Source organism: Panthera tigris, chromosome C2 (genome assembly GCF_018350195.1).
Source record: "Panthera tigris isolate Pti1 chromosome C2, P.tigris_Pti1_mat1.1, whole genome shotgun sequence".
Lineage (NCBI taxonomy): Eukaryota > Metazoa > Chordata > Mammalia > Carnivora > Felidae > Panthera > Panthera tigris.
The window spans coordinates 112,341,655-112,366,153 of record NC_056668.1 but is presented as its reverse complement, the minus strand read 5'-3'; the positions used below and the strand labels follow the sequence as shown (position 1 = coordinate 112,366,153).

The 24,499-nt window shown below is 43.0% G+C and overlaps 1 protein-coding gene and 1 long non-coding RNA gene across 5 annotated transcripts in view; one reads left to right on the top strand and one right to left on the bottom strand.

The window, feature by feature from the left end:
- The window catches only part of CLRN1 (clarin 1), a 39,204-nt gene extending 17,176 nt beyond the window's left edge, over positions 1–22,028 (bottom strand). Inside the window, exon 1 of the mRNA XM_007086307.2 lies at positions 21,675–22,028. Within this exon, the coding sequence (XP_007086369.1) occupies positions 21,675–21,927 (253 nt within the window). The 5' untranslated portion in view covers positions 21,928–22,028. The remainder of the gene's footprint in view (positions 1–21,674) is intronic.
- On the top strand, positions 72–22,107 carry LOC122230628. Of its 4 annotated transcripts, none has more exons than XR_006207632.1 (6): positions 72–158; positions 14,346–14,404; positions 15,776–15,827; positions 18,581–18,647; positions 20,371–20,544; positions 22,020–22,107. It is a non-coding gene; the product is annotated as an uncharacterized LOC122230628 (long non-coding RNA). The 4 variants fall into 4 exon arrangements; XR_006207633.1 differs by lacking the exon at positions 72–158 and adding an exon at positions 9,712–9,763; XR_006207634.1 differs by lacking the exon at positions 15,776–15,827.
- The last annotated feature ends 2,392 nt before the right edge of the window (positions 22,108–24,499 follow it).

Genomic DNA, 24,499 nt, shown 5'->3' with positions numbered 1-24,499 from the left:
TCCCTGAGTCTGTAACAATCGGCCAGAACTCTGGTAACATCGTTCCATTTCACACTAACGTTCACAGGACTTTTGCGTGGCTGAAGCTGAGAGCAGACCGTTCAAATAAATACCGGGAGGTGTCACTTCAGCGAGATTGGATACTGTGTATCTAGGAGGTAGGTATGTTTGGTCTTTCCTTCCTTTTAGGTTTGGGATTGTAACACAGACAAAGGATTTGAACGTTTTGATCTGTGGAGGGGCTGTCATTAAATCCAGCCCAAGTCACTTCTGGCCTCCAGAAATTACTTAATTAGCTTTTGCAAGTGAAAGGGAGTTACTTATTAAAGCCCGCAGCTGATGCCACATTAGTACTGCAGGCTTGTACTCAGAATCACTCTCCTTGTCCTTCGTTCTCTTCTCACGGACTTCCTCCACTCTGTGCGCGAGTCCATGTGCCTGCCTCTCCCCATCTTCAGACCACCCCAGCCCCCAAGTGCCCTTCTTCTCCGTTATTTCATCACCGAACTTCCTCAAAAAGCAATACATGAGTAGTACCAACAGGACTAAAATTAACAACCAAAAGTTACATAGCATTTGCTATGTTCCAGGTACTTTACCTATATTGCATAAATTAGAAACTTAAATGTTTTAATCCTTACAACATAAATTGAAGCATAACTCAGGCAACAGATGTTGCCACCAGACATTGGCGAGGATGCGGAGAAAGAGGATCTCTTTTGCCCTGCTGGTGGGCATGCAAACTGGGGCAGCCACTCTGGAAAACAGTATGGGGTGCCTCAAAAAACTAAAAATAGAACTACCCTATGACCCAGCAATTGCACTACTAGGCGTTTATCCAAGGGATACAGGTGTGCTGTTTCAAAGGGACACGCGCACCCCAGTGTTTATAGCAGCACTATCGACAGTAGCCGAGGTAAGGAAAGAGCCCAAATGTCCACAGATGGATGAATGGATAAAGAAAATGTGGTATATATATATATATATGCATGCATATATTATATTTATACTATATACATAATATATATATATATATATATATATATATATATGTATAATGGAGTATTACTCAGCTGTCAAAAAGAATGAAATCTTTCCATCTGCAACTATGTGGATGGTACTAGAGGGCATTATGCTAAGCGAAATTAGAGAAAGACAAATATCATATGACTTCACCCATATGAGGACTTTAAGACACAGAACAGATGAACACAAGGGAAGGGAAGCAAAAATAATATAAAAACAGGGAGGGGGACAAAACAGAAGAGACTCATAAATATGGAGAACAAACTGAGGGTTACTGGAGGGGTTGTGGGAGGAGGGATGGGCTAAATGGGTAAGGGGCATTAAGGAATCTACTCCCAAAATCATTGTTGCACTATATGCTAACTAACTTGGATATAAATTAAAAATAATAATAAATAAATAATGACCTAATGGGGAAAAAAAGCAAAACCACTAATTTGAAAAGAAAAAAATTTAATAAATTGAAGCATAGATGAGAGATCTAAATCTTTTAATTGTCACAACATAAAACATAAATGAGGGAGACTTAAGTCTTACAACAGCATAAGGAAGGTGCCATTTTATTCTCAATGTATAGACTTAAAAAACAAAAAAACCCTGAGGCACAAAGAAGTAAACTAGCCCAGTCAGGGGCATCTGTGCCTTTGCTTTTAACCCTCCCCTGCTATTTTTTAGATTAAAGTAAAATTAACACAGTAAAGAATTCTCCCCTTTCACTGTATACTTCTGTGAATTTTGATAAACTCATTCTGTCATGTAACCACCACCACAATCAATATATAGAACAATTTCATTCCAAGAACTTCCCCATTTCTCCTTTATAGTCCACCTGCCCCCACTCCCCACCCCATCGTGCTGTATGTGTAACTTTGTAAAAGCTGCCAATTGTTGTCCAGAGTGGCTGTGTCATTTCACAACCTTCCCACCAGCAAAGTATGAGTCCCAGCCTTCTGCATTCTTGCTGGTACTTGGCAGCTTTTTAAAACTGTAGCCATTAAATAGGTGTGTCGTTTACCTCATTGTAGTTTTACTTAGCATTTTCCAAATGACTAATGATACTGAGCATCATTCTGTGAGTTTATTTGCCTTCTGTATATCTCTTTTTGGTGAAGTGTCTCTTTATATCTTTTGTGCATTTTTTATTGGATTGTTTCTTATTACTGAGTTCTGAGAATTCTTTATGCATGCTGGATACAAGCCCTTTATCAGATAAGTAATTCACAAATATTTTCTCTAAGTACGTGGCTTGTCTGTTCATTCTCTTATCAGTGCCTTTTGAAAAGCAGTTCTGATTTTTATGAGTTCTAGTTTATCAATTGTTTTTCTTTTATGTATCATGTTTTGGATGTCAAATCTAAGAAGTCTTTGCCTCATGCAAGGTCACAAGTATTTTCTCCTATGTTTTTCTTCTAGACATTTTTTAGTTTTAGGTTCACATTTAAGTCTGTGATCCATTTTGAGTTATTTTTTGTATATGGTCATGGTTAAATTTGTTTGTTTGTTTGTTTTGGCATATGGATATCCAATAGTTTCAGTCCTTAAAAGGCTGAACATAAACTTAACATATGACCCAGCAATCCTATTTCTAGATATTTGTCTAAGAGAATTAAAAGCATGTGTCTACACAAAAATCTGTACGGAGATGTTTATAGTGGCGTCATTAATATTTGCCAAAAATTGGAAACATATTAAATATCGATCAACTGGTGAATGGATAAACAAGCTTTGGCCTGTCCACAGAATAGCATACTTCTTAGTAATACAAAGGAATGGACTATTGCTGCATTCAATAACACGGATGGATCTGATATGCATTATGCTAACTGAAATTAACTACACTCAAAAGGCTGCATGTTGTATGATTCCATACACGTGACATTCTGGAAATAGCAAGATGATAAGGACAACACACAGATCAGGTTTTGCCCAAGGTTGGCAGTGAGAGAGGTTGGCAGTGAGAGAGGAGATTGACCACGAAGGGGGCACAAGGGTAATTTGGAGAGTAATGGAAGGCTGTATATCCTGAATGTGGTGGTATTTACGCGCCTTTATGTATTAGTCAAAATTCATAGGCCAGTACTCCTAAAAAGCATGAATTTTACTGCACGTAATTATACCTCAATAAACCTGCCTAAAACTAAAAAAGAGCATGAGGGCAAGGTCTGGAATGAGTAGGCTCTTCCAGACGTGAGCAAGGGCCTCAGCAAAGGTGACAGTTTGGCACGGAGGAGGACAAGCTCAGTAGAAGGGAAGAAAAGGAGCACAGGCCAAGAGCCAAGTGCCAGGTTCTAGTCCACCATGTGACCTTGAGCAGGTCAAAGAGTCCCTGTTTCTCTCTGCAAAATGAAGGTGTTCTGTGGGGCAGCCTGGGAAGGGACCAGGCATTTGAAATTAGAGGAGGTTCACATGTCAGCTTCTTTTCTAAGTCTGTGAAGTCTCTAAATCTTGATCTCCTTATCTGAAAAATAAAGCTAATTCTGCCTTTCTCTCAAAACTGTGAGGACTCCATGACCTCAGGGTAGGGAGTAGCTAGCACAAGGTAGGTGGTCAGGAGAAGCTCTCCGTGCTGTGTCCCTAGGCCAGCTCGACCACTGTTCATAGCCATCCCTTCTCACCTCCTCAAGCACACTGCTGAAGATTTCTCTTCTCTCTCTGCCACGCAATTTCCTCCTCTCTTTGGATCAGCCCCTTGGGCCACAAAAAACATGCTGTCATTTTCTCATCGTAAAAAACTCTCACGTGGGGCGCCTGGGTGGCTCCGTCGGTTGAGTGTCCGACTTCAGCTCAGGTCTTGATATCCCAGTTTGTGAGTTTGAGCCTCACATCGGGCTGGCTGCTGTCGGTGTGGAGCTGCTTTGGATCCTCTGTCCCCCTCTCTCTCTGCCCCTCCCACGCTCATGCTCCCTTTCTCAAAAAAAAAAAAAAAAAAAAAAAAAAAAAAAAAGTCACTTAAGCCCTCCAGCTATTACTCCTTTTTTTTTTTTTTTTTAATTTCCCTTAAGCAAAACCTCTCCAGGAGTTGGCTATATTCTCAGCAGCAACTCCCTCTCTCCACTATTTCTCTTGAACCCACTGCACTGATAACAGCATTTCCCAAGAGAGGTTCGAGCTGCCAAACCCAATAGTCAATCTTTGTCCCCATCTTCCTTGGTCTACGTTTGGCACAGTGGCTCCCTCCCTTCTCCTCGAAGTGCTGTCTTCCCCTGGCTCCCAGACACTACACTCTCCTGGTTTTGCCACCTCACAGGCTGCTATCTGGATCTGCTATGTTGGTTCATCCTTATCCCTGGGGTCATCCAGGGGATGACTCCATTCTTGTACCTCTTCTCTTCTCCCTCTTCCCTCACTTCCTTGGTGCTCCATCCGGTGGCATGGCTTTTACTAGAAACACTCTCAAACAGATATTTCCAGCCCAGACTTTCCCCCTGAATCCCACACTTGAAGTTTCCAGCCAACTTCCTATTGACTATCTTGACTGGGATCTTAAATAGAAGTCTCATTGTGTCCCAAACCGCACCCGTGCTTTTCCTGTCCTCACACTTGCTTCCTTCAGCCTTCTTCATCTCAGTGGCTGGAAGCTCCACTCTTCCTTGGCATCATCCTTGATTCTTCTCTGACTCTCATGTTTCATCCACCAGGAAAACCTGTGGGCACTACCTTTAGAATCTGACCACTTCTCTCTATTCCCACTGCCCCACCGGGTCTAAGCCAGTGTCATCTCTCACTTGGATGGCTGCAAGGGCTTCCTACCCGGTCTCTCTGGTTCCATCCCTCCTTCTTACAATCCACTCTCAACCCAGGAGCCAGAGGGATCTTTAAAAAAATGAATTGGTTCAGGAGTACCTGGGTGGTTCCGTAGGTTAAGTGTCTGACTCTTAATCTCAGCTCACATCTTGATCTCAGGGCCATAAGTTCAAGCCCTGCGTTGAACTCCATGCTGGGCGTGGAACCTACTTTAAAAAAGTGAATTGGTTCTGGGACACCTGGTGGCTCAGTCAGTTAAGCACCTGACTTCCACTCAGGTTATGATCTTGTGGTCTGAGGGTTTGAGCTGTGCTGACAGCTTAGAGCCTGGAGCATGCTTTAGACTGTGTCTCCCTCTCTCTCTGCCCCTCCCCTGCTCATGCTGTCTCTCTCTCTCTTTCTCTCTCTCTCTCTCTCTCTCAAAAATAAATAGACATTAAAAGAAAAAAATTTTTTAATGAATTGGTTCATATCAATCCCCTGCTTAAACACTTCCAGTGGATTCTGCTCTCAGAGGATAAGCCAAGTCATTATAATAGCCTACTAGAACCTATGTGGCTGGACTCATTGCCAGACCTCTGACTTCATCTGCTACCCATTCCCTTGAGGAGTGTGCCCTAGCCACTGGACTCATTACTGTACTTCAAACATGCCAAGAGCACTTCTACCGCAGGGCCTTTGCACATACTGCTCCCTCTGCCTGGACAGTCCCCTAGATATTCCCATGGCTTGCTCCCTCACCTCCATGTCTTTACTTAGATGCTCTGTCAGAGGGCCTTCTTTGACCACCATATTTAAAGTTGTCATCTCCTGCCCACTCACCTTCCCTTCCAACTCTCCTCCTTTCCTTACTTTTACTTTTCTCCTTAGCAATTATCACCACCTGACCAAGTCTATACTTTTACTTGTTTGTTTCTCTCCTGACACAAGGGCAGGTGCATTGGTCTATTTTATTCACTGCTATATCCCTAGCACCTAAGAATGCCTGGCACAGCGTAGATTAGTATTTCTCAACTTTTTTTTTTTTTCATTACTACTCCTCACCCCAGGAGTCTTTTCAGACATTTCTCCTAATCACCCTTTCCCAATGACATCTTAATACCACAGATATATTGTGTATTGATTTCAGTATTATATTTATATATTTGCTTTATACACATACACACTTTTTATTTATATTTATTATTTTCATAGACACTTCTTAAAGAGTAAGAGTTTTTTTCCTGCTCCCAAGAACCAATTTTCATCCCCTTACAGGGAATATAGCAGCCATTAAGAATGCATGATGTAGCTGTTAGACATGTTTATGTTGGATGGATACCTTTTGCTTGGAGTAGGATGCAGGGATTGAGCCTGATGTGGTTAGCGGGTCTGGGGTTTCTTGGCAGAAGTCAGTGGTTTATACTGAAGGGAGTTACTTCCACAAAGGTAAAAAAAGGGAAGGAAAAAAGAGGAGTAGACAGTCCATTTGGTGACCCCAGGGCTAAAGGAGAAGAAGAGGGGGGTTAGCAGCTTCTAGTGTGATGGGAGTTTCTGGTTAAGAACTTGAATTTGTCAGGGCGCCTGTATGGTTCAGTTGGTAAAGCGTCCAGCTTCGGCTCGGGTCATGATCTTGTGGTTTGTGAGTTTGAGCCCCGCGTCAGGCTCTGTGCTGACAGCTCAAAGCCTGGAGCCTGCTTCGGATCTTGTGTCTCCCTCTCTCTCTGCCCCTCCCCCACTCATGCTCTGTCTCTCAATAATAAATAAAAGTTAAAAAAAAATTTTTTTAAAGAGAAGAACTTGAATTTGGCTGTGGAGTTTAGCAGTCGCTGTTGACCTTGATGTAACCTACTGGTGGTAATAGAAGCTGGATTGCGAGAGTTTTGGGAGAGAATCTGGGGCAATGGAGATAAAATAGAATAATCACCAGAGGGATGATAGGAACATTTTTTTTTTTTTTTTAAAGAAGTTGAAAGACCTGGTTGGTAACTGGAATGGAATCTCAAATCTCTTTATTAAAAGAAAAATTTAAATCCAACATATTTGGGGGTTGTCGACCTGTTACGTGGAAACTGATGGCTGCTTAATAGCAAGGTTTAAAGTCTGAGATTTGTAAAAGAATTCATCTCAATTCAAGGGGCTCCTGGGTGGTTCACTTGGCTGGGCGTCTGACTTCAGCTCAGGTCATGATCTCACAGTCTGTGAGTTCAAGCCCCGCATCGGGCTCTGTGCTGATAGCTCAGAACCTGGAGCCTGCCTCAGATTCTGTGTCTCCCTCTCTGCCCCTCCCCTTCTCACGCTCTGTCTCTCTCTGTTTCAAAAATAAATAGATGTTAAAAAAAAAAAGAATTCATCTCAATCCTAAACATGACAAAGCTCTTTTTCATTAGCAGGGCGGGGAGATTAGGAAAAGATGGACTTGCTCCTCACTGTGTTTCTATTCAAATGTCCAAGTGTTTATAGAGGAATTTTTGAAAATAAATGAACAACATTATAACAATGAAGTGGAGATTAAGATAAAAATCTCACGCACAGTCCTACCAATACAAAAGCAAGGTTTTCCCTTTTATTTTAGTCGTTTCAAATCTTTGTCCATCTTAATACTTATTTCCTATGTTATACTCGTAATGGAGTTTTGAGGTTCTATTCTGTACGTCTTATTCAGAATAGAAGCGTTTTCCATGTCATACGTGTTGTCTTCACAACTATCATACAGATAACAACGTGGATTTTCCATCAAGCTGATGCACTGCCGTCTGTTAGGTTATCGTCCATGGTTTCGGCATTCCAGCTGAGTCTGTAATGGCCACCTTCAAGCACATTCCTTCTTCTTTCTTTTATGGGCGTGGAAGATGAGCAACACTAACTTTTTTGGATGAACTTCCAGGAAAGGAGTGACTTGGATCAGAGTGCTTTCTAAAAGAATGCTGTATCCCAAACTTTACAGAAGACCATGGGGGAGGGGAGGGGGGAAGAAAAGTTACAGAGAGGGAAGGAGGCAAACCATGAGAGACTCTTAAAAACCGAGAACAAACTGAGGGTTGATGGGGGGTGGGAGGGAGGGGAAGGTGAGTGATGGGCATTGAGGAGGGCACCCATTGGGATGAGCACCGGGTGTTGTGTGGAAACCAATCTGACAATAAATTTCATATTAAAAAAAATAAAAAAAAATAAAAGAATGCTATATATGTATAGATCCAAGGTAACCTAAGGAAGGTGAGTTATGTTTTGTAACATACATGTCAAACTGCTGGTTCAGAGCTCAGTTTCTCTTCCCTGCAGTCTGTAAGCAGAGATTTCTGACAAGATTATCTAGTCAGAAACCGAGAGCTAGAAGATACTAGTCATTGAGGCCACTGTCCTAATAGCAGAATAGAAAGCACCTGTCATGGGGTGGGGGGATGGGAAGGAAATCCGCACTGCATAACTAGCTCAGCGAACAGAGAAAGGCTGTCATACCCTCATTAGTGCAGTCGGCTATCACAAAACGGAGCTGAGCGAGTCCTAAGCAGAGGATCTGCAGTGAAAATACAGCCATAGGGGAGCTTTCTGTGGGGAATTGTCCCTCCCTCAATGATTTGGTGGGGGGGGGGTCTATTCTTTGAGCCATGTCCCTTGACTCTGTACCCCCATTGCAATTTGGGCCTCTGACCTGTGGGCTCCCCCCCTCCCCCGGCCATCCTGCAGAGTCTTTTCCAGTCTTTTCCCCTTCTGGCCCTTGTCAGATATTCCATCCCTTCCCCCACTCTTAAGCACCTATCACCCCCACCTCCTGCCTCCATTTCTGTCAGTTTGTGTGCCTGGCTTACAGAAGGCTTGAAAACATCCAGTGAATTGAACTCTTCCAAAGAGAAAACAGGGGCTATCAGGGCAATTCTCTCACCTGTCAGTTCCCCATTGCCATGTGTTTTTTTGGTTTGGGCCCAACCTTCCCTCCATTCTGAGTGACATTTTCTTCCTCTTGTCCAAGGCCTGGCCTTCTCCCTGTGCTGTCAGACTCCTCCTTTTCTACCTCACAGGGTCCTTTCTCAATCTGTTACCTACCTCTCCCGTCTGTCTTCAGCACTTTCTTCAAGCCTCTCCCGTTGTGAACGTACTCGTGGACTCACCCATACACGCTCGTGCACACACAGGCATGCACGCAGGTATGCCTGCAGCCCTTCTCTGAGTCCTTGCCTCCCATTCCCTCCTCAGCTCTTACAAGGACCTCTCTTGCCCACCACTCTATCAGGAATGCTTTAGAAAGGTCTCCCATGACCTTGTGGTGTTAAAATTCAAAGGACTGAGGCACCCGGGTGACTAAGTTTCCAACTTTGGCTCAGGTCATGACTCATGGTTCATGGTTCCAGCCTTTCATTGGGCTCCGTGCTGTCAGCATGGAGCCCGCTTCAGATCTCCCGTCCCCCTCTCTCTCTGCCCCTCCCCCGCTCATTCTCTCTGAAAGAGAGAGAAAGAAAGAAAGAAAGAAAGAAAGAAAGAAAGAAAGAAAGAAAGAAAGAAAAAGATTAAATTTCAAAGGACTATTTTAATTGCCTCTCGTTTGGCACCTGTGTGGTGTTTGGGACTGTTAACCATTACTTCCTTTTGAAAGTTTCCCCTCTCTCGGTTTCCCCTCTGCTCATTTCCTTTCCAGTTCACTGCCCCTCCTCCTCAGCCTGCCTTGCCAATCCCTCCTCTCTACCCATAAGTATTGGTATTTTCTAAAACCCACTCTTATTCACCTTCTCATTGGATTCCCCTCCCTGGAAATCTTTCCTTCCATTGTAGATCCCACTACTACCTCTAATCTGCTGATTCCTTCTTCTCTACCCCTACTCCAGACCTGCTCCCATGACCTCCACATCTGTGCAACTGATGGACATCACTTGTTGCTGACCTATAAGTGAACCTCATTAAACATGACCAAAAATAGTGTCCTATTCCCTCTAAACCTTCTCCTCTGTGTTTCTTTTCTCAGTGACTTGCTACAGCTCTCTGTCCTGCAGAAGTCTGGGGTTCGTGTCATGTCGCTAAGGTCTGTTGATTTTTGCTTCAGATTATTTTGGAAATATTTCCCCTCGCTTGCAGCCCTCTGATAATGCTTTGGTTTGGGCCACCAAATATTGGATGAAGGAGCCTGTGGACTGGCCTCTTCACCTCTCTTTTGGTTTTCTTTCAATCCATCTTCTACCTTGTCACATACCTGCTTAACACTGTTAAGTGGCTTCCCACTGCCTTCGAGATCAAATGAACTGCATTGGTACAGCAAAGTCTTCCATATTCTGGTCACTGCCTTCCTCTCCAGCTTTATCCTCCTTCTCCTTTCTCTCCTGTCCTTTGTACTCTGACCACAATAGGCTCTTCATACCTTGGCTCACGCTATTCCTTTGCTCAGAATGGCTTCCTCCATGCCATTTAGTGAAATCTAACTCTAACTCTTAAGAACTTTCTTCCAGTTTCCTTGTGCCTTGCCCTGACAAAGAATAATTCTACTTCTTGGGGCTGTGTGAATAAAAACAATAATTGTGATAGTAATTAGTGCTATTCAACTATCTACAATTCTGGTTCTTCCCGATTCTGGGCTCGTGATAGGATTGCACGTCCCGGCCCCTTTGAAGTTAGATGTGGCTGTGTAACAACCTTTGTCAACAAAGTCTAAGTGGAAGTGGCATGTGTCAGTTACGGGTCAGAGGGTTTACTTGCCAGTGTGAGAGTCTCCACAATTCTTTCTAACAACTGGTGGCATTCCAGATGGTGGCTGCACCCTAGAATGGACCTACAGCTGATCTCTGACAAATATGTTCTCTGAGCAAGAGCTCAATCTTTGCTGATTTACCTGTGATGTTTGAACTCACTTGTTGAAACGTAACAGTCCATCTTGACTGACGTACTGGTGCAAATTTTATATGTTGCCAGTTATTTAAAACACTCTTGCTAGATTCTTCATTGTTTGTGAACAAGTACCCTCTCTCATTCCTTCATATCTGCAGAGTCTAGAAGAACGCTTAGGCACATTATAGGCCCCAGTGATTTTTTTTTTTTCCCTCGGCACGGGGGTGAGGGCACATAGACTCTAACTTACAGAGAATTTGTGTCTTACATGTAAAGTCATGCTGTTTTCAATAGATCATTGGAGAGTAATAAGAATAAGATAAAAAAACTATTTGTTTTTTACCAACTGCTAAGTATGTTCCTTTATTACTTGCCATTAATTCGTGTTTTATTTGCTGTCTCTAAATGCATGGCTTTCATTTCAGTTGCCTTAAAATTTATTTCTATCTGCTGGTTTCCTCCGTTATATTTTATCTTGAAACTTTGTTCTCCTTTATATCTATTACTGATTCCAGTCTGACAGTCCTATCTTTTATCCTACAGGTCTTGAACAGGAATTTAGTAAGTTCAATCTAAATCTATATTTAGGCATTACCAAGAAGATTAGTTAGAATATCATCCAACACCAAAGCAAGAAGGACAGAGATGATGCTGGGATGAGTGACAAATAACCAGGCCTTAACTGAAAGGTAACATAGCAGGTTGAAAAAAGCATAGCTTTTGTAGTTAGGAAAGTTTAGGATTAGTCTCATTTGGCCATTCACTGCTCATGTGGGCGTCTGGATACCTTGGCTCCCTTCTGTGTAAATGTGAGTAGTGACAGAAATAAGTCAAAGAACTTTTGAGACACACAAGTGAGATCACTTATGTGGACACTCTATGTCGATTTTAAGTAATCGCTTAAATATTTTTTTAACACGATGAGAATGGTAGGGCAGTCATATTTCCACGAAGAGGACTGGAGGATATAAGAACCCAGTGTCTTGAGAGCGTCTGCATTTTCAAGTCTTATGATCAGGCATTGTGGGTGGGTGGGAATTTTGGGCTCACAGGTGGTCAGAGCACTTAACTGTACATTGAGACAGACGATTTCCCCCCCTCCCCATAGGGGTCCCTATGGACATGGAACCCCTGAACACATGGAATTCAGACAAAGTTTCTATCTTGTAGCCCACACTTTTACTTTTCTCCCCCTCCCTGACCAGGTGGGTGACTATTCCTGTAAATGATCCAGGAACTTTAGATTTATAGCTAATTACTTATTTGGTACCTGTCACACACTTTCCTCAGCATCTGATATATTGTTCTCATTCTCATTTCTATTTCCCTTGTGCAATTTCTTGCACTTTCTCTGTAATGACTTCTCTAAAATGATTTTTGGGCCGATGGCACATCTCTAAGGAGGTGATAGTCTCCTGATAGTCTCTTTGGAAGGAGCAGAACCCTTCCACAAGAGACAGGCAGGTGAAGGTCAGAATGTTAGCGTTCTTTCTGGATACAGTGCTGGAGAATGTGGCTTAGATCTTCCACCAAGTTCTGCTGAATTCGGTGGCGTCACCCACCTCGTCACAGGTGGGGCTGGACACCTGAGAGCCTCCCAGTCCAGGGCAGAGCAGGCTCCCTTATCCTGATCAGGTGGAAAACAGGCTCCTGTAAGTGGTGGGCAGACTCAGAAAGACGAGAAGCCTCTGGGGCTGAGAGCCAAGTATGCTGTTCCTTACTCAAACTCATCAATCAGATCTCTCGTTCTCGCTGAGGCCAGGCAGGTGTAGGGCAACTGTGAGACCCTTCATGGAAATAAACAGCTGAAGGAGTGGAAACTAAGGATCCTAAAGCCTCCCACCTGTGTGGAAGCAATGCTAAACACTGCTGTTCCTCTTCCCTGCCCTCCTTCTGGAGGTCTTGTCCTTGCCTAATTTGGGGGACTTCTGATGCCTCACCTGCTTCCACCTGTCTTGGCCACTGGCCACCTCTGTAGTTCTCAGCCTTGGCTACACATCAGAATCTCCCAGGGAGCTTCTCAGCCATCCCACTTCTCAGGCACCCCCTCCCGAGATCCTGGTTCGACTGGCCTAGGATGGAGCCTAGGTGATTCTATGGTGCAGGTGATTCTAAGGTGCAACCAGGGTTATGGATCACTGACCCGATGGCTTAGGTTTCATCAACCCTTTTTGCCTTTATCTGGCTGGGTGCAGAATGAAGGTAACACCATCTGTTGAGCTCTGGGAACGAAGGCAGGCTCTGATAATGATGTCAGCCATGGTGCAGCAACCTCTTCCTAGATTAAAGCCATGTGGTAGCTTCAGAGGTCCTGTCTTCCTTCTCAACTTGTCCTCCTCCACATAAAAGGTGTGTAAAAACCGTTGTATTTGGCCCCTTGGTGCTCAGCTATTCATTTTCTTGAAAGGGAGTAAGAGAGAAGGTTTCTTTCTTCTTCCGGAAATGCTCTTGATCTGACTTTCGCCTCAGCCCATCTGTGGCCGGTCATTATGAAAATCCAGTAAAAGGCATTCCTTGACATACGCTCAGTGCATTCGCCTCCTTTAATATCCCCCATAAGCTCACGCCTAGGTATTGAGCCAGGCTGCTTTCTGACAGCTGCCGTGGTCAGGGAGAATGAAATCCGTGACCCCAGCACTTAAGAGGAGGAGACCTCACGGTAAGATAGAACCGTCTAATATGCCAGCTTTTCAGTACTGCGCCTGAATTCCTCTCAGCTGAAGTGTATCTACCTGACTCAACCCAATTCAGAGGCAGCCCCGTCAGTGAGTCTTAATCACCCACGGTGGCTGAGGGACGACAGCTGCTTTGGCGCATATGTGTCTCTGATAACAGAACCCATTTGACTGCTCCTAATCCACAGGGTATGATTATGTTGGGGTAATAACTCCTGAGAATGGCTTTGCTACAATTATAACACGCTGAGAGGGAGCGAAATACGAATCCTGCATAAATTAGTCTGCCAGGTACAGTTTGCTATTAGTCAGCTCTATCCTACCTGTAATAAAAGTGTATCATCTCCCAACCAGTCTGGGTGTTTACAGGCGTGACCGGGTGAAAGACTTATTTGTCATTGTTTAATTTAAATAAGTTTTGTTAAAAAAAAAAAAAAAAGGAAGTCTTTAATTTTATGAAATCCCTGATCTACTTCAGAGATAAAAACGAGCTTTTTCACTTTTTAAAAATGAGATTTTAATTTATGCTCTAATTCTAATCCACTGGCTCCTAATAAAATACCAGTTTTTGAAGTTAACCAAATGCTATGTACCTGCTTTTCTTTTTATCTCTGCCTCTGTTTTGAACACTCAAGACACCTCAGAAAAGAGCCTGCCATTTTGGTGAGATAATTGTTGTGGTCAAGTAAGTAATTCTGAAGATCATACCATGAAGGGTTTTGTTGGTGGAGATCTTAAGTCAGCCAGCCACAGGAGCAATCAGCTCACTCTGCTTTCAACATAAATTATCAACATTAATGTAATATAATTTCATAACCCAAAGATTAGCCATAAGCATGTGACCCGCTCAACCTAGATTATTAAACAGACTTGGCTTGACTGTTTTACCTTCCAAAGGTCAGAGATCGAGGCTGAGACATTAGGGCCACTGGAATGTGAAATAAAGAGGCAGTGAATGAGTCCAAGTCGCTAGGCCAAGGACCATCATCATATTGATATACAAGATTTAGCTCTTGTGATGTCCCAACGTCATTGTTGAAATGGATGGTGAAACTGAAGTTTGCTCTTATATTTTCTTCCTTGCTTTGTGTTCTTTTTGCACGTTGTAAGGAGACAGATGTGGCAGAAGAATGATCGCGATCTATCATGCATCTGAACTTCAGTCTCAGGTTGGCTATCTACTAGATCTGTGACTCGGAGAAGTCCTGTGACCTCTCTGAGTTTACAGTTTCCATTTTTGTTCAAGGGGGAATGGCATCAGAACACGTCCCAAAGGGGTGGAGGTGATATATGCAAAATGCCTGGCACCTATCAGGCACCCAGTAAATGGGCAGCGGAAATAAGTGGTTTTAATTCTGTGTTGTGCAAACGTCCTTGGGGAAGATACCCACAGCTAGTCAAAGAGAAAGCACAGGAGCAAATTGTAAAAATGATTTGGAGTCCTGCTCCGACAGGTGAAGTTCACACACACCAGGGTTAAGTTCCACAAGCCCCACCTGGGACCTATTGCACGGAGATTCAGATGCAGCCCCGTCAGCCTTTGCTTCATGGCTCAGGAAAGCCCAGGTGATGACTTTACTGGCTATTAGAATAGAGAGTAATTTAAAGTAAAGGAAGGGGTGTGTGTGTGTGTGTGTGTGTGTGTGTGTGTGTGTGTGTGTGTATGCGCTTGTATGCATGCATGTGTGCAAAACTATAGTCCTCAAACGAGGCTAATTCTGTGAGGGATTTTTCCTGGTAAATAGTCTTTTCTATGCCTTTGCCTGGAAAAAGGTCATTTCCTGGCCTAGGCAAGGAGAGAAGTTCCTTTCCTCAACAGCATCTTCCCATATTTCTCACCAATTGGAGGATGATTTCTGCTTCAGTTCCTCCTTTGGGTAAAGAATCCCCCGAGAGTACGAAACACGCTGGTCGTTCCTAATTTCTTGCCATTATCAGTTGATGAAACCAAATGCAAGAAAGAGGAGTTTTTCAGGGAGGATGGCAGAGAAGTTTCTAGGAAAAATAGAGAAAGGGAAAAGTGGAGGAAATAGGAGTTCAGCCTCTCACTGTATTTTGACTTCCCTTTTGCTTTCTCAATAACCCCATCTAGTCTGTTTGGGTGTTTGTGGCTGCCCCTGCTCGCTGCAACCCCAGCAACACACCTCTTTAGAATTCCAAAACATTCCATTCTTTTTTTTCTCCTTCATTAACCCGTAGTTTTCTACACAAAAAGTAAAAGCTTTTGACCGGGAAGAAGAGGGGCATTCACTTTGATAATAAAATTCATTTGGGTCCTGATAAATGGTAGGTATTTCAGAATACTTTAAAAATCATTAGATTTGAGGACCAAAGAGTAAAGGCACACAAAACTCACAGCTTCCAACAATGGTGGCTGCAATGTGTCAGTGGAGGCTTCAAGCGACAGAATAGAAGGGTCAAGCAATTTTAAAGCCGGAAGGACCTTGTCGAGAACAGCCAGGCCCTCATTATATAGATCATAAAGCGTTTGCACTAGAAGAGATGTTAGAAAGCACCTGGCTTCACCTCCCATTTTACAGATGCAAGAACTGAAAACCAATGAAATGTGATGTGCTCCAAATCCAATCCTCGGTGAGTGACACAGACCTGCCACAAACCCAGGTTAATCCCGGTAGTGTCTGTTTACCGTGCATTTATTAAGCACCTCTCTGTGACGTGCACCGTGTGGGTCCTGCTGGAGGGAGTTCCGGGATGAATGATACCGAACTCCTGCCTTCTGGGGGCTGAGGGTCTCCTTGCAGAGAAATACACTTTCTCAAATACTTATAATCCAAGGTGATTTGAATAGAGTGACTATCAAGGTCTGGGAAGGACAAATTGGGAAACCATTATTAAGCTGAGAGAAGTTGAAGATTTCCCCCTTCGTACCAGTGCTGCTTAACAATCACTTTTGTTGAATGGGAGGAAAACAAAAAGTCTATTTGCTGGACTGTTTTAATGAGTGAATGAGACTAGACAACAGGGTCCTGAGCTAAAAGGCAGGAGGGCCCATGCAAGCTAGGCGAAATGGTACAAGTGGCTGTCTTCCCTCTGCCCTCCTACCAGGTAGGCTTCCCCGCTGAACTCCATAGCTTTCCCTCCCACCAGACCATCCGTTAAGGAAGGGGGGGGGGGGTAGGCAGTGTTACTAGAAGGAGGTACCATCAAAGACCTTTGCGGCTCTGCCGTGAGCAGGCAGGGTGATAGGAGAGACGTGGGATGTGCAGGATGGTGACGAGGGGAGCCCCTGGGTCCTTCCAAGTGGGGGAGCCACACTTGCAGGAAACCATGAAGGTACAGTGCCAACTCTCAGTAACAGTGGTAGAAACTGAGTCCCGACTATTCTACCCCAAGATAGTAGGCTTGAGAAGCCACCTGCTTGCCGACACAAGCAGTTTCAACATCCCCTCTGTAACCTGGGTGATGTGCCTCATTTGGTAAAGAAACTCTGCGCTCTAAAAATATGAAGGGGTGGGGGGTGGTGCCTGGGTGGCTCAGTTAAGTGTCTGGCTCTTGATCTCAGCAGGGTCCTGAGTTCAAGCCCTGCATTAGGCTCTGTACTGGGCATGAAGCCCACTTAAAAAAAAAAAAAGCATGAGATTTTTGGGGCAACTGGGTGGCACAGTTGGTTAAGCATCTGACTCTTGATCTCGGCTCAGGTCATGATCTCACAGTTTGTGAGGTCAAGCCCCACATCGAACTCTGGGCTGATGGTGCGGAGCCTGCTTGGGATTCTGTCTCTCCTTCTCTCTGCCCCTCCCCCACTTGTGTGGCCTTTCTCTCTCTCTCTCTCTCTCTCTCTCAAAATAAATAAACTTAAAAAAATATGAAGTAAGTTAAATCTCTGTTAAGCTTTTTAACACATTTTCAATCATAAGGTCTCAATTAAAATGCTTTTAAAAGTATGACTAAAGTTGCAATCTGTGATCCGTGATTGGTGAGATCTTATTTTTCACATTCCAAAAAAAAAAAAAAAATTCCATATGTTTTTACCAGCTCATTGAACTATCTTGGCAATAAATAGATCAGCATATCTAGGAATGATTGATACCATATGATTCTTGGGTATCCTATTTTGATGATGCTCTACAGTGTTTCCAAGCACCAAAACAGAAACCCACCCGCACATACTAAGCTCAAAACTGGCAGTTTTTGTCTTGATGGCTACAGTAAGAGTTGAAACATCATCATTAAAATTTTACAGGTGACATATCAGGAAAAATTAAGCCCACCGGTTGTGTTTCCTTGAAAGGAAAACAGCCCTTCATCATAATGAATGAAATTGTGTGCTAGGTATGAATGCTAGTGACCTCTAGAAAATGAAGCGCTGACCCATAAGTGGATGAGAATCAGCCAGAGTAAACGAGGCAGAAGTTTTCCCGGCATAACTGTGCATGCTGGCAGGGAAGATTCTTGTTATAATTAAAAGAGATAGAGTGGTCAGTAGGGAACGTTTAATAGGAACAAACATGACAACATTGCCTGACGGTTTTTCTGCTCCATTCCTTATCCTCATGTTACACTATATATCTGGGTTTTAAAAGTGACACATGGCACTGCCCGTGAAAATAACACATACACTTGTGCAGCAGAACCAAGCAAAAATTCATTTAGAATATGGACACTGTCAACGCCCAATTTACTCAGAGTAAATCTCTAGCTAAGTTTGCACTGTCCCGTTGTGATAGCTATTAGCCACATTGAAATGGCTGGTGAGCACTTGAAATGTGGCTAGTTTGGATGGAGGCGTGCTGTAAGTTAAAATATACACTGGATTTTAAGGACTTATCACAAAAAAAGTAAAATATCTCTTACGTTGACTACATGTTAAAATGACAGTATTCTGGGTTTCTTGGGTTAAAGAAAAATGTCATCACAATACATTTCACTTGTTGGGGCGCCTGGGTGGCTTGGTCGGTTAAGCATCCGACTTCGGCTCAGGTCATGATCTCACAGTCCGTGGGTTCGAGCCCCACATCGGGCTCTGTGCTGACAGCTCAGAGCCTGGAGCCCGTTTCAGATTCTGTGTCTCCCTCTCTCTCTGCCCCTCCCCTGTTCATGCTCTGTCTCTCTCTGTCTCAAAAGTAAATAAACGTTAAAAAAAAAAAAATTAAAAAAAAGAAAAACAAAAAAAACCCAATTCATTTCACTTGTTTCCTTTACTCCCTTTTTCTAGTATGGCTACTAGAACATTTAAAATTACATATGTGGCCTGCGTTTATGGCTTACATTGTATTTCTGTTGACCAGTGCTGATCTAAATGAAAAGTTTGGTCAGCGAGGTAGCATTTAGCAATCCCAGAGAACCGAAATGTAAATCTGTATTAACTGATACTGCCTCCACAGTGCGAAGAACCAGGTCACGAAGCGATTGATAGTTGGACGAGCTGCCTTTTCCATTCCTCCTACATTGGTAAGTTTCTTCAATCCAAATGTTTGCTTAGTAACTTTTCTAAAGGGAATATGAGAAAGGGAAAAAGTTCTGGGAAGTGAGTCGTGCCCTAATCATAACTTGGGCTCTGGAAGGAACAGGAAAGAATCGTCTACCCTGAGCTCTCTGGGGGCTCTACATTTTGCTCGAAGGATGCCATTATTGAGAAAACAGGGTTAGACCTCCCATTCTCTTACAGTAACAGGACTACACTTTTCTCTCAGGCGAATGATCTGAGGGCTCTCTTCCTTCAAGAATGCGTTGTTAGAACGTCACTGACAGGGTGATGGCATTTTGAACGTGAAGATATGGACCGTGAAGCCTTCCCGTAGCAGGAGTGTCAATTCAGTGCAGGATGTTCGAAAGGCATATTGGTGAGGAAGTTTTTATCACTGAGAGGGCTGCTTGTTTCAATAAGCGGTATGCAGGGCACCTGGGTGGCTCAGTTGGTTAAGCGACGGACTCTTGATTTAGGCTCAGGTCATAATCTCCTGGTTCATGAGATGGAGCCCTATCGGGCTCGGTGCTGACAGTGCAGAGCCTGTTTGGGATTCTCTCTCTCTCTCTCTCTCTCTCTCTCTCTCTCTCTCTCTCCCTCCCTCCCTCCCTCCCTCCCTCCCTCTCCCTCTCCCTGCCCACCCCCGCTGTTGCCCTCTCTCTCTCTCTCTCTCTCTCAAAATAAATAAACATTTAAGAAAATTAATGAGCACTATGCTTTTTAGGGAATCCAGTATTCACTTTTCCTAATTTTCTCTTGTGTTCCATTGAAAGAGATACTTCTAAGCTTAGGCAGAAAAAGTGATACTGTAGGTATGCTTTGCAGGGTCTCATTGAAGTTAATGAGGTTTTGGGGTGCCTGGGTGCTCAGTCGGTTAAGCATCCAACTCTAGAATTTGGCTCAGGTCATGGTCTCATGGTTTGTGAGTTCAAGCCCCACCTCGGGCTCCATGCTGGCAGTGTGGAGCCTGCTTGGGATTCATTCTCTCTCTCTCTCTCTCTCCCCCTCCCCCTCCCACCCTCCCTTCCTTCTTCCCCAGCTCACCCTCTCTCTCTCTCTCTCTTTCTCTCTCTCAAAGTAAATACATTAAAAAAAAAAAGAAATTAATGAGGTTTTAACACGTCTGGGGTAGAGACAGGTTACACAGAGAGGCTGTCACCACAGAACAGACTAACAAATGTAAGATCTTAACGAGGGTGGGGGGAAACGTTCAAAGTATCACAAGGACAAATGAAATTCTGTCATAGGTGAAGGTATTGTCTAAACCCCACGACTCTATGAGTCCGCACAAAAGCAAAGGGTAGGCCACCTGACTAGCACAATGGCACCACAGACAGAGCTAACAGAGGACACGGCCATGGAAACTATTCATCAAACCGCTGAGGCATGTGGCTTTGTGAGGATTAAATAAGACAAAACACGCTTCGTGCTTCATGTCTTGTAAGTGTTCACAAAACCTACCGTTTGAAACCTGTCCTATGGGATGAGTAAAGCTGATCTCTGTTTCACTGTACAAAATGCAAAGGCTCCAGAAAACTCACTGTATGGTCCCTGCTTTTGTCTAAATTCATGTGTGAGAAGCTTTCCTCGTGCTTTTTAGCTGTCAATGAATGAGAGTTACCTAATTCCACTCATCTTTTTTCCTCTTTTATTTTTTAATACAGTTGCAAATCATGTGATCTACTTTGTTCTTTTTTTCCCCCCAAGGACAGCTAAGCAACTTTAACAGCCCCATTACCTTAATGAACTGAAGCCATTCAGCGAAAAGAGTTGGTATTCACTTCATCAAATCTAGTGGATGATAATTTTCTGAAAAGCTAAAGACTAATTCTTGAGGATTTTTTGGAGCCCTGTGACAATTCGTATCACCTAATAACCTATGTGAGTGAAAGTTGGTGTCCAATGACTGCGAAGAAGATAGAAGGAATGTTGCAGAAATATAAATAGGCCAGCACTGAAATTTAATTAGACACTGCATATGTTAATAATAAATTCAATTAATTTAGCTTTCTACCTATGCTAGAGAAAAAAAAAATACCCAGGCAAAATAATAATTCATTTTAAATGCCTCACTTGGTAACCTCCTTTCCTGAAGAGTGATTTATGCAGTAATTTACTGGCTGTTTCTTCATAAGATTGTTCCAAACCAGCCCTTTTGAAATAATAATAATTTCTGAATGTGTGTTGTGAGAGATATAACAAATGCCTTCTTATTAATTTTCATTTAATGAGTTGCCTATTCACATGGTAATTTTTTAAAAATTCTCTTCTTAAGATAAACAGGTTATAAATACTGTGGGTAACACTTCCATCTCACAAAAATCGAACAGAAAACCCATCTCATATTCTCTACATGATTTGAAGGTCAATCAGTTGCAAATTTTCTATCCTAAATAGGCATCTGTTTCTTTCCCAGTTAGCACAGCAGATCTGCTTTAAATTCCAAAAGCCAAGTGATTCACATTGGTGAAAAAAGAAAAAAAAAAAAAGAATATTAGCAGCAGGAAAGGTGCTAGCAGGGATAAAAGAGGGATAGATGGGGTACAAAGTCATGGGCAAGGTGGAAAAGAAGTTAGAGTTGCTTAAGGAGCCCATGACACTGATCTTTTTGTTTTGTTTTAAGAACAAAAAGAAGATCGTCTCTTACAGCTTTCTATTTCTCCAAGTTGCTCCCCCTTTAAAAAGATACCAAAATTTCTAGCATAAATATTAATGTTTAAGAGAATTTAATTGCTTACCTTCTCAAAAAGCTTAATTCCATACCAACTCATTAACTATATATTGTCATAATAAAAACAGAATGAAATAATAAGAACAAAATAGTAAAAACCAGGAAGAAGAAATTGCTCACAAGAGTCCTAGATATTTCAAATGGTCCACGTCTGTTTTAAGAGGCTTGTAATAGACAGGGCAAGGCTCTTAAAAATAATTCCTTCTTAAAAGTAATTCCTTGTAACAATTGGGAGAGCGCGCCTAAAGTATTAAATAATTCAAATGCAATTGTTACTTACGTGAGAACCGAAAGGGCCTCGCTCCCAGCCCGCACTGCCTCACACCCTCTCCGTGGAAAAGCCCGTACTGCATTTCTCCCATGAACTTGTCCAGCTCCTGCCCAGAGGCATTGACGAGCAACGCCCCTGTTTTGCAGAGGAAGGTGGCTTTGATCCACAACGGTGTCCCCAGGGCTGTCACAACTCCAAGGGCGCACACGAAGCTTAACACCCCAGCCATACAAAAAATGACTTTCTTTTGTTGGTTTGGCATGATGAGAAATGGCTTTTGCGAGAGTGAGGTCTAAAGAGGAGACTTTTGTGACTGATGAGAAGTGACTGCCCCTTTGGCTGCATTTATTGTAGAAGCTGAACGGACAGATCCCAGCCACAGAGGCACCTTCACCCTCAACGGTGGTTCTCGTCAGTAGAATGGCAGGATGTGGAGACTTCTTCATCATACTTACTTGACTTCTTTTCTGCTGCTGCTTCTCTCTAATTTGGAAGCTTTGGACTAAGAGTCTGTAAAATAAAACTCTTTCATGCTGCCTTCGACAATCTCCTCTTGTGTCACTTGGTAACAAAGGTCTAAGATAACAGATGGAGTCCTCCCTGTAACTTGATAAATGCCTCCCCTTTCCTCAGCCTTTTGTCTGATTGGATGAGTTGAAACTTTCAGAAACAGGCTTGGCTCCTATGGCAGATTTTCAGCAACCTGAGAAGTGCATTTTTTGATGTGTTTCTGTTTTCGTTTTTGGTGGGGGCTGAAGAGGAGTGTGGACAGAAGAAGAACATATATGTGTTTCTTGGTAATTAATTGATTTTGAAAAATGTTAATGTAACAGGATAAAATATTGAACTGAGTTGGGTTCTGTGTCAATATGAAGTGCCCTAGACCGACCATTAAGGGCCTGTCCCCCTAACTCCTTTTCTTCCCAATCCACGATTTGGAATCATAGAAAAGTTCATTCCAATTTTTCCTGGGGCACAGGTGCAAATATCTAGTTTTCTAAAAGCTTTCCTTCAAAATGCTTTGCTGCTTTAGGACTCTAGCAAGGAAATGAGGTTCTGGGTCTGAGAAATATCTGAATCTATAAAGAAGAGAAGGGCACTGTCATGGAAAGAAGAGATTGTGTTCATATAGTCTGCTCTAAGAATTCACCACAGGGTACCTGGGTGGCTCAGTTGATTAAGTGTCCAACTCTTGATTTTGGCTCAGGTCATGATCTCATGGTTTGTGAGTTTGAGCCCTGCATTGGGTTCTGTACTGACAGCATGGAGCCTGCTTGGGATTCTCTCTCTCCCTCTCAAGTAAACTTAAAAAAAAAAAAAAAAGGAATTTACCACAGAAAAGCAAGGGTCCTAGGAGAAGTCATCAGTTAGAGAGACAAGAGACAAATTCATGAGCAAGATTAAATAGCAAGTAAGTCAGGTTACATCGTTAATGTCTGAAAACTAACGTTGAGAACTTAGTTAACAAATTTTTACCTCAGCATTTCTACTGAGATTTTTCCCTTCAGACACAGAATGTGTGTGTGTGTGTGTGTGTGTGTGTGTGTGTGTGTGTGTGTGTGTGTTTACTGAGTATCTATTGTATGGCACATTATTGTGCTAGGCTCTGACCCAGAACCTAACTTCTAGTGAGAACTTAGTATGCATGGTATATTGCTCAGTATTTTACCTAAATTATATTATTTAGTCCTCACAATCACTGTATGAAGTGATGATGAAAATGATATCTCCATTTTATAGATAAGGAAACTGAGGCTCAGAGAGACCCAGCAACTTGCCCAAGAGAGTAATGGAGCTGGGATTCAAATCCAGGTGTTCTCATTTTGAGGTTTATCTGCTATCCTGAGCAAAGCCCTTGGCCTTGAAGAGAAGATAAGCTCTTCATCTTGGGTTGTATTGGGCTGGGAGTAATAAGGGCAGAGCAATCCTCACTAATTGTACATCTTGGATGCTTGGAGAACACAGGTATCTTTGAACAGAATTTTCCCACTTGGTCAAAAGCACATATTGATGCTAGTTTCTATTCTCTTGATCCACTTTTAAGCATGTCAGCTTAAGAGAAATTAATAACGGAAGATGTATTTTATGCCACTGTCAGCATAAGTGAATCTCAAGGTTATGCGCACTTTGAGGGGGACTTTACATACAGTCTTGGACTTCCTGGCACAACTACCCTCTCTTAGTAGCTTCCAGAGGCTATCTTCTTGTTGTTTTGATTTTTTTAAATGTTTGTTTATATTAGAGAAAGAGCAGGGGAGGGCAGAGAGAGATGGAAAGATGGAGACAGAATCTGAAGCAGGCTCCAGGCTCTGAGCTGTCAACACAGAGCCTAACTCAGGGTTCAAACTCATGAGCTATGAGATCATGACCTGAGCCGAAGTCAGATGCTTCAGCGACTGAGCCACCCAGGCGCCCCCAGAGGCTGTCTTGTGAAAGATAGACAAGTAAGTATAGAACTGATCCCAAAATGCCCGTGGCCCTTCAGAGGAGGAAGGGGGCAACATAAACCACGACCACAGAAGAACAGAGCACACACTAGATTCCAAAGAGGCACTCAAAATTAAGTTTCCAATCTAAGTAAGCTTTTTCATTTCATGTAACTTGACACCCACAATAAACAACTCACCACAGGTTATTTGCCCTCCCAATGAATTCTTCCCTGGATTTAGAATAATTGTCATCATTGTCCAGTAATGAAACAAGGGAGCAGCAGTGCCCCCAAGAAGCGGTTATCTGGGGTTACATGTGCTACACCCATTCTAGAAACCTTAGTTTGAGATGTCGAAGAAGAGCTATGCTAATTAAATCAGCATATTCTGTAATTGGAAGAGACA